Raw genomic sequence first — 9,956 nt, 5'->3', positions numbered from 1 at the left:
CCTCTCCCCACCCTCCCGTGATGAGGTCTGTGGAAGTCCCAAACTGGAGGTCCAATCAACAAGGATGCTCTGACCTAACAAATACTCTCCCTCATGTGAGGTTTAAGGATTTGGTTTTGGAGCCCCAGAAGAAAAAAGTTCCTGCAGATTTGGTGTGGAGAAACCCTTCTGAGCAGGGCATTCAAAAGTTGAATTAGTGGCTGGAGGAGGACTGGGTGCTGGACGTTCCAGGCGTGAACGCTGGAATTCCAGGTGGGAGCCTGTTTCTGGCTGCAGCCCGGGTCACGCCAGAGGCTAGAGGTAGAAGCCTGGGAGCCAGACACAGCTCAAGGGTGGACTGGCTGCTCTCGAGATAAGGCCAGCCGAGAGCTGTGAGCCCACTGAAGTTCGAAAACCGGCTCCCAGCCCCCACCCCTCCCTCCCCTCAATCTAGTAAAATTGATGCTCATCTCTGTAGTTTTGGAACATGATGGTAAGAATGGTGGTGCCTCGGGTTCTTGTGCTGGCCCTATCTCAGGCTTGTTTGCTTGCTTCCTTCGCATACTACAGACAGGGCTTTGCATAAAGAAGTGGGCTGGTGGATCACTGTTCTGCAAAGATCCCATTGTGCGACTGGAGCAGGTTACCTTCTCTGAGCCTCAGTGTTCTCATCTGTAAAATAGGCATATCGTTCCTTCTTTTCCTAATAACCAAACAAGTGCTCTTGTACTTTACCTTAAATAAATGTAATATAAAGATGCCAAGCCTTTCTGACATCACCTTTGTGCGTAAATACAAGTGATTAAAAGAGAAAGGCATTGGCAATAACTTCATCACAACTGCCACGGTGATTGTTGGAGCATCGTGATTTCAGAGTTAGTAAAATGTGAAAACTACAACACCTGTGTACCTACCATCTTGCTTAAGAGACAGAACAATTCCCAGCAGCTCTAACAGCCTACTGTCAACCTCCTTGACCTAGCCTTTCCACCCTAGAGAAAACTGTCCTCAATTTTGTGTTTACTCTTTCCTCAGTTTTAGCAACCGTTTTTTTTTAAACATGTACCCTGTGCAATCCATTGTTTGAGCTTGTTTCAGAATGGTTCCATGAGTGGAACTGTATCCCATTCTTTTGATGTTTGAAAAATCATGACAAGTTGATCTATGCTAATGTGTGTAGCTCATTTATGTTTCATTATAGAATATTCCACTCTCTTGGTATCCTGCTGTGTTAATTGTGCTAATGGAAAGTTGGGCTGTTTCCCGTGTTTTGCTGTTAAGTTATTTTTGCTCTAAACATTCTCAAGAGTTGTTTCTTAGAACATGTGTGTTTCTCCAGGGTATATACCTGGGCAGGGAACGGCTAAGTCTAGATGAGAGTGCTTGCTGTTCTGATTGCTAGCTCATACTGCCGCCCTTATTTCTGTCCACTGAATAGCCCGAGGGGCCATGAGTCCTGTTCTGGCTCTGTTTACAGACCTTCAGGGGGAATAAGCGTTTATAAAAAGAATAGGGGGGGATTCCCTGGTGGCGCAGTGGTTGAGAGTCCACCTGAGGATGCAGGGAACATGAGTTCGTGCCCCTGTCCTGGAAGATCCCACATGCCGCGGAGCGGCTGGGCCCGTGAGCCATGGCCGCTGGGCCTGCGCGTCCGGAGGCTGTGCTCCGTGACGCGAGAGGCCACAACAGTGAGTGGCCCGCGTACCGCCAAAAAAAAAAAAAAAAAAAGAATAGGGGGTTAGTGAAGGAGAGCTTCCCAGACCATAGTCTGACTTTGAGCCATGGCCCTGGGGGGCAAAGCCAGAAAGGAGTGGAAGCCAGATGGAGCAGTGCTGTTGGCGCTGAGCATTTGTGTGAGGTGGGGCTGCCCTTGCCTGGACACTGGGTCTCAGACTGTGGCAGAATCCACTGTGAGGCTACGGCTGGGCTTCGGGACCTAGAAATTCAGACAAAACACTGCATGCGTTCTCAGACTGTATGTTTTTTCATTTAAATTGCAGTAAGGAAGCTGAAATGGGCTCTCCAGGGGTATTTCCCAGAGCCCTGGTCCCCTTTGCAGCTCCCAGCTCTAGGTCCTATTGATGGGCTTCAACGGTCACTGGCTCCAAGGTCTCAGATGTCACACCGGTGATTTCCAGCCCCTGGCCACTCTCTGCTGTCTCTGTGATGGCCCCCATTCAGGTCCCTTCCACTGGCTCCGCCAGGATGCTCCCATGTTTATTTCGTGATGAGGCCACCGTCTTTTTTGTAAGTCTGGCTCTCACATTCCTGAAGAAAGAGCTGATCCTGCTGAGTATGTTGGTGGTGGGACCTGAACGCGCTGGAGATAAGCTCCTGCCCGATTTGTGCGAGGTCTTGGAGTCCCTGGTGATGGGAGCACGGCTGATGCCTTTGGGAGCAGTGCCCTGCTCGCTGCCCCCCGGGCTGCCGTGGCCTTTGGCCTTTTGGTCATGTCTAGTGGCTCTGCGGCCGCCTGAGCACGGGCCCGCTGCTTTGGGGATGGTCTTGCTCCCCGCTGCCTTGTGGTGGCTTTCCACGGAACTGCAGAGCGAGGGGCTCGTCAGAGCTCTGTCCTCTCCCCAGTGCTCCCTCCTCTCCCTTCTTCCCTTGCGGGCCTGGGACACTCTCTGTGAGCTGCCACCCTGTTTGCTCACTTTGCCTTCCTGTGGCAAGCTTGAGACGAGGGTCCCCTCATGGTCCTTGTCGGCTCTTCCTTTGACAGTCTTGCTGGTAGGTTCTGCTCCGACCACAGTCATGCCGGCCCCTGGGGAGAGGCTGGTGGACGTGCTGGAAGCATACTCTGAATTGTTCTCAGCCCCTGCCAAGGCCGTTTTCCTCCTCCTCAGGGATGTTGTGGCTGTGTCCCCAGTGGCTGTGTTGGTTTTGCTTCCTCCGGGCCCGTCGCTGGCTGTGGCTGCTCTGGCCGTGCCCCGCTCTTGAGCAGCAGGAGACTCGATCACTGCCGTGCTCAGAGCACCCGCCGCGGTGCCTCCTGCCACCCCTGCTGTCTCCACCTTGGTCGTTGCCCACGATGCGGACGCTTTGTCGAGCCCTGTAGTAGGTTTTGCTTTCGCAGCGGCCACATCGGGCATGGTATCGGGCTTGTGGGAGTCCAGTTGGATTCCGTGCCCCCCAGCAAAAGCTGCAGGCGTGGCCCCGGCCACCCGAGGGCACGTGTGGAGGCTGCTGACGCTCACCTGGTCCTGATGCCCCTTTCCTTGGAAATCCTCCACGGCCGGGCTCCTCCCGTCCTGCTCCTCCTCGAACACAGGCATGCAGGTCATGTCCCAGACGGGAACGGCATAGGTGTTGCTTTCACTGTCCACTGGTGGTCGCAGGAGGTAAATCAGCTGTTCCCACTCGGGGAAGAGGTCTTCCCGCGCGTCCAGAGGGGGACACAGCTGCAGGTAGAAGCAGCGGCCAGTGGCAAGCTTCACGCGCAGCTGTTGTTTCTCACGCTTGTGAGCGGAGAGCCTCACGCACTCCAAGGGAAGGAGCCTGGTGAGCTCTAAGGTCTTTGCAGCCTTGTGGCTCTTGCCCTTGGTGGCCTGGCTGCACTCGGCGTGCTTTTCACAGCCGGTGGCCCGTCGGGCCAGCAGCATGATGTCTGGGAGCGGGAGGACGGGGCTGGTGGATGTGATGCCCATGGTCAGCATGCCGCCCCAGTTGTGCACGTCAACCGCTTCTCCCCTCTTCGTGACCTGGATGAAGTCGCTCTCGAATATCGGCGCGTACTTGAAATGGTCGTATTCGCCCTTGTGCAGTTGCTGCTGCAGCTTCCCCGTGGTGGTGGTGAACAGGTCCACCCAGGTGCTGCTCCGGGCCGTGTGATACAGGAGCAGAGAGTCCCCACTCATGGCTGTCTTTGATCACGACAGGCAGCGCGGTTAAGGCGGCTCCCTGGCTCCTCCCTCCCTCGGCCTCACTGGCAGAAGAGCGAGCTGCGATGGTCCTGCGTCACACAGGCGGCCCTGTGGCAGGTCTTCCAAGCCCGCCCCACAGGCCCCCACGTTTGCCTCAGGGTCTCCCAGAGGCAGCAGGGGTGTGGGTAGATGATCACAGATGATCACAGCGGGGACGCTATAGGGCGCCTGGAGCCCAGGCCGAATCTCTTCAAGTGTGTCGAGAGGTACGGCAGGCTCCCCCTCCGCCTCACCTCACTTCTGCTTCTGGGTTTTTATCTCCCCGAGAGGCTGTGGTGAACTTCCGTCCTAGTGAGAGAAGTAACCACTTTGTCAGCCTAACCCCCTGGCACAGCCTATTTATCCTCTGATGCCCTTTGTGACCTATCAGTGTCACAAAGCCCTATGTGACCTATCACTGTCCCAAAACCCTTTGCCTCATCCCCCAGCTGCCCCCTCAGGGCAGGGCCCCCATCCTCTGCCAAACACCCCATTGCCCCCGCGGAGGACAGGCCCATCCTGCCAGGGACTCAGGTGCGTTACCAAAATAAAAATGTCTTCAAGTGGGAAAGTTTTGTGTGGGTCCTTTTTCTTTGCCTCCCCCAAATTCAGCTACTGGATGAAATCTATAGGAATGTAAGCTGATGGGATCAATTGGAACCATTTAAGCTCATGGTTTAATTGTATCGAATAAGGCAGAGTTGGCAGTGGCGATCCTTAGTGTGTCCTTTCATAGAATCTCAGTAAACGTGGACGATGGTGAGTGCCAATTCCCCTGTGAAGCCTTCCCTAACCCAGAACTCCTTCCCATGCCCCAGACCCCCTCCTCTGAATAGATCCAGTCCCCAAACACACGTCTCTCATTGTATTTGTCACTCAGAGTTGTGATCATTACTCGTGCTGTCCTGTCTCCTCCACCATCTGTGTACCTCTGTGCGGGACCGGGGTGGCACACTGTCTGAAAGTTGTTGCACCGAGGTAGCTCCCTCTCTGCACCATCACCTGCCACCTTGAGCAAGTCCTTCAAATGCTCTGGACTTGCGTTTGCTTATCCGCAAAATGGAAAGACGTGAGAATCGGAAGGGGGCACACACATTCAAGAACTTTATAAACAGCTAAGGGCTATGCACGTGTTTTTTTCCCTGTAAATTTATTTTATTATTTATTTTTGGCTTCTCTTGTTGGGGAGCACGGGCTCTAGGCGTGCGGGCTTCGGTAGTTGTGGCTCGCGGGCTCTAGAGCACAGGCTCAGTAGTTGTGGCGCACGGGCTTAGTTGCTCCGTGGCACGTGGGACCTTCCCGGACCAGGGCTCAAACCCGGGTCCCCTGCGTCGGCAGGCGGATTCTTAACCACTGCGCCACCAGGGAAGTCCCTGTGCACGTGCTTTGAATGCATTTTCTTCCTCCAGACTAGTGTTTCCCTGCACTTGCCTGTGTGGAAATCATACGATCAAAGGAGTGTGATGTGATCTTTTTGTAATTTCTCCTCCTCGGGTCCAAGGAAAAGCGGGTGGAGAGTAAAGCATTAATTGCGGCTCCCTGCAGCTCCTAGTCTTCTGGGAAACTCTGGGTTAATTCTGGGGTCAGGAACCTTGTTTGGCCAGGGGAAACAGTGCCTATGTGTAGGTCTTGGGCTGCCTCCCTTTCTCATCAGGGCTCCCCACCAAGTGCCCACCATTCCGTCCACCAACAGAAGAGACCTCTCCCCACCCTCCCGTGATGAGGTCTGTGGAAGTCCCAAACTGGAGGTCCAATCAACAAGGATGCTCTGACCTAACAAATACTCTCCCTCATGTGAGGTTTAAGGATTTGGTTTTGGAGCCCCAGAAGAAAAAAGTTCCTGCAGATTTGGTGTGGAGAAACCCTTCTGAGCAGGGCATTCGAAAGTTGAATTAGTGGCTGGAGGAGGACTGGATGCTGGACGTTCCAGGAGTGAACGCTGGAATTCCAGGTGGGAGCCTGTTTCTGGCCGCAGCCCGGGTCACGCCAGAGGCTAGAGGTAGAAGCCTGGGAGCCAGACACAGCTCAAGGGTGGACTGGCTGCTCTCGAGATAAGGCCAGCTGAGAGCTGTGAGCCCACTGAAGTTCGAAAACCGGCTCCCAGCCCCCACCCCTCCCTCCCCTCAAACTAGTAAAATTGATGCTCATCTCTGTAGTTTTGGAACATGATGGTAAGAATGGTGGTGCCTCGGGTTCTTGTGCTGGCCCTATCTCAGGCTTGTTTGCTTGCTTCCTTCGCATACTACAGACAGGGCTTTGCATAAAGAAGTGGGCTGGTGGATCACTGTTCTGCAAAGATCCCATTGTGCGACTGGAGCAGGTTACCTTCTCTGAGCCTCAGTGTTCTCATCTGTAAAATAGGCATATCGTTCCTTCTTTTCCTAATAAGCAAACAAGTGTTCTTGTACTTTACCTTAAATAAATGTACTTTAAAGATGCCAGGCCTTTCTGACATCATTTTTGTGCATGAATACAAGTGATTAAAAGAGAAAGGCGTTGGCAATAACTTCATCACAACTGCCACGGTGATTGTGGGACCATCCTGATTTGAGAGTTTTAGTAAAATGTGAAAACTACAACACCTGTGTACCTACCATCTTGCTTAAGAGACAGAACAATTCCCAGCAGCACTAACAGCCTTGTGTCAACCTCCTTGACCTAGCCTTTCCACCCTAGAGAAAACTGCCCTCAATTTTGTGTTCACTCTTCCCTCAGTTTTAGCTACCATTTTTTTAAACATGTACCCTATGCAATCCATTGTTTGAGCTTGTTTCAGAACGGTTCCATGAGTGGAACTGTATCCCATTCTTTTGATGTTTTTAAAAATCATGAGAAGTTGATCTATGCTAATGTGTGTAGTAGCTCATTTATTTTTCACTATTGAATATTCCGATCTCATCCTATCCTGCTGTATGAATTCTGCTGATGGAAATTTGGGCTGTTTCCCGTGTTTTGCTGTTAAGGTATTTTTGCTCTAAACATTCTCAGAGTTGTTTCTTAGAACATGTGTGTTTCTCCAGGGTATATACCTGGGCAGGGAACGGCTAAGTCTAGATGAGAGTGCTTGCTGTTCTGATTGCTAGCTAATACTGCCGCCCTTATTTCTGTCCACTGAATAGCCCGAGTGGACATGAGTCCTGTTCTGGCTCTGTTTACAGACCTTCAGGGGGAATAAGCGTTTATAAAAAGAATAGCGGGGGGATTCCCTGGTGGCGCAGTGCTTGAGAGTCCACCTGAGGATGCAGGGAACATGAGTTTGTGCCCCGGTCCTGGAAGATCCCACATGCCGCGGAGCGGCTGGGCCCGTGAGCCATGGCCGCTGGGCCTGCGCGTCTGGAGGCTGTGCTCCGTGACGGGAGAGGCCACAACAGTGAGTGGCCCGCGTACCGCAAAAAAAAAAAAAGAAAAAAACGAATAGGGGGGTAGTGAAGGAGAGCTTCCCAGACCATAGTCTGACTTTGAGCCATGGCCCTGAGGGGCAAAGCCAGAAAGGAGTGGAAGCCAGATGGAGCACTGCTGTTGGCGCTGAGCATGTGTGTGAGGTGGGGCTGCCCTTGCCTGGACACTGGGTCTCAGACTGTGGCAGAATCCACTGTGAGGCTACGGCTGGGCTTCGGGACCTAGAAATTCAGACAAAACACTGCATGCGTTCTCAGACTGTATGGTTTTTTATTTAAATTGCAGCAAGGAAGCTGACAGGGGCTCTCCAGGGGTATTTCCCAGAGCCCTGGTCCCCTTTGCAGCTCCCAGCTCTAGGTCCTATTGATGGGCTTCAACGGTCACTGGCTCCAAGGTCTCAGATGTCACACCGGTGATTTCCAGCCCCTGGCCACTCTCTGCTGTCTCTGTGATGGCCTCCATTCAGGTCCCTTCCACTGGCTCCGCCAGGATGCTCCCATGTTTATCTCGTGATGAGGCCACCGTCTTTTTTGTAAGTCTGGCTCTCACATTCCTGAAGAAAGAGCTGATCCTGCTGAGTATGTTGGTGGTGGGACCTGAACGCGCTGGAGATAAGCTCCTGCCCGATTTGTGCGAGGTCTTGGAGTCCCTGGTGATGGGAGCACGGCTGATGCCTTTGGGGGCAGTGCCCTGCTCGCTGCCCCCTGGGCTGCCGTGGCCTTTGGCCTTTTGGTCATGTCTAGTGGCTCTGCGGCCGCCTGAGCACGGGCCCGCTGCTTTGGGGATGGTCTTGCTCCCCGCTGCCTTGTGGTGGCTTTCCACGGAACTGCAGAGCGAGGGGCTCGTCAGAGCCCTGTCCTCTCCCCAGTGCTCCCTCCTCTCCCTTCTTCCCTTGCGGGCCTGGGACACTCTCTGTGAGCTGCCACCCTGTTTGCTCACTTTGCCTTCCTGTGGCAAGCTTGAGACGAGGGTCCCCTCATGGTCCTTGTCGGCTCTTCCTTTGACAGTCTTGCTGGTAGGTTCTGCTCCGACCACAGTCATGCCGGCCCCTGGGGAGAGGCTGGTGGACGTGCTGGAAGCATGCTCTGAATTGTTCTCAGCCCCTGCCAAGGCCGTTTTCCCGCTCCTCAGGGATGTTGTGGCCGTGTCCCCAGTGGCTGTGTTGGTTTTGCTTCCTCCGGGCCCGTCGCTGGCTGTGGCTGCTCTGGCCGTGCCCCGCTCTTGAGCAGCAGGAGACTCGATCACTGCCGTGCTCAGAGCACCCGCCGCGGTGCCTCCTGCCACCCCTGCTGTCTCCACCTTGGTTGTTGCCCGCGACGCGGACGCTTTGTCGAGCCCTGTAGTAGGTTTTGCTTTCGCAGCGGCCGCATCGGGCATGGTATCGGGCTTGTGGGAGTCCAGTTGGATTCCGTGCCCCCCAGCAAAAGCTGCAGGCGTGGCCCCGGCCACCCCAGGGCACGTGTGGAGGCTGCTGACGCTCACCTGGTCCTGATGCCCCTTTCCTTGGAAATCCTCCACGGCCGGGCTCCTCCCGTCCTGCTCCTCCTCGAACACAGGCATGCAGGTCATGTCCCAGACGGGAACGGCATAGGTGTTGCTTTCACTGTCCACTGGTGGTCGCAGGAGGTAAATCAGCTGTTCCCACTCGGCGAAGAGGTCTTCCCGCGCGTCCAGAGGGGGACACAGCTGCAGGTAGAAGCAGCGGCCAGTGGCAAGCTTCACGCGCAGCTGTTGTTTCTCACGACTGTGAGTGGAGAGCCTCACGAACTCCAAGGGAAGGAGCCTGGTGAGCTCTAAGGTCTTTGCAGCCTTGTGGCTCTTGCCCTTGGTGTCCTGGCTGCACTCGGCGTGCTTTTCACAGCCGGTGGCCCGTCGGGCCAGCAGCATGATGTCTGGGAGCGGGAGGACGGGGCTGGTGGATGTGATGCCCATGGTCAGCATGCCGCCACAGTTGTGCACATCAATCGCTCCTCCCCTCTTCGTGACCTGGATGAAGTCGCTCTCGAATATCGGCGCGTACTTGAAATGGTCGTATTCGCCCTTGTGCAGTTGCTGCTGCAGCTTCCCCGTGGTGGTGGTGAACAGGTCCACCCAGGTGCTGCTCCGGGCCGTGTGATACGGGAGCAGAGAGTCCCCACTCATGGCTGTCTTTGATCACGACAGGCAGCGCGGTTAAGGCGGCTCCCTGGCTCCTCCCTCCCTCGGCCTCACTGGCAGAAGAGCGAGCTGCGATGCTCCTGCGTCACACAGGCGGCCCTGTGGCAGGTCTTCCAAGCCCGCCCCACAGGCCCCCACGTTTGCCTCAGGGTCTCCCAGAGGCAGCAGGGGTGTGGGTAGATGATCACAGATGATCACAGCGGGGACGCTGTAGGGCGCCTGGAGCCCAGGCCGAATCTCTTCAAGTGTGTCGAGAGGTACGGCAGGCTCCCCCTCCGCCTCACCTCACTTCTGCTTCTGGGTTTTTATCTCCCCAAGAGGCTGTGGTGAACTTCCGTCCTAGTGAGAGAAGTAACCACTTTGTCAGCCTAACCCCCTGGCACAGCCTATTTATCCTCTGATGCCCTTTGTGACCTATCAGTGTCACAAAGCCCTTTGTGACCTATCACTGTCCCAAAGCCCTTCGCCTCATCCCCCAGCTGCCCCCTCAGGGCAGGGCCCCCATCCTCTGCCAAACAC

At 54.8% G+C, this 9,956-nt stretch overlaps 2 protein-coding genes across 2 annotated transcripts; both read right to left on the bottom strand.

The window, feature by feature from the left end:
* Positions 1-2,156: 2,156 nt before the first annotated feature.
* On the bottom strand, positions 2,157-3,836 carry LOC132483418 (Golgi-associated RAB2 interactor protein 4-like). The gene has a single exon (XM_060088712.1). It carries the CDS (start codon positions 3,834-3,836, stop codon positions 2,157-2,159), a length of 1,680 nt encoding a protein of 559 aa, XP_059944695.1.
* A 3,906-nt stretch (positions 3,837-7,742) lies between these two features.
* Positions 7,743-9,422, bottom strand: LOC132483433 (Golgi-associated RAB2 interactor protein 4-like). The gene has a single exon (XM_060088726.1). The coding sequence runs from the start codon at positions 9,420-9,422 to the stop codon at positions 7,743-7,745; it is 1,680 nt and encodes a 559-aa protein (XP_059944709.1).
* Positions 9,423-9,956: the final 534 nt, after the last annotated feature.

This window comes from Mesoplodon densirostris, chromosome 2 (assembly GCF_025265405.1).
Source record: "Mesoplodon densirostris isolate mMesDen1 chromosome 2, mMesDen1 primary haplotype, whole genome shotgun sequence".
NCBI classification, from domain to species: Eukaryota; Metazoa; Chordata; class Mammalia; order Artiodactyla; family Ziphiidae; genus Mesoplodon; species Mesoplodon densirostris.
The sequence above is the reverse complement of the archived record's forward strand: the minus strand, read 5'-3'. Positions and strand labels throughout refer to the sequence as shown.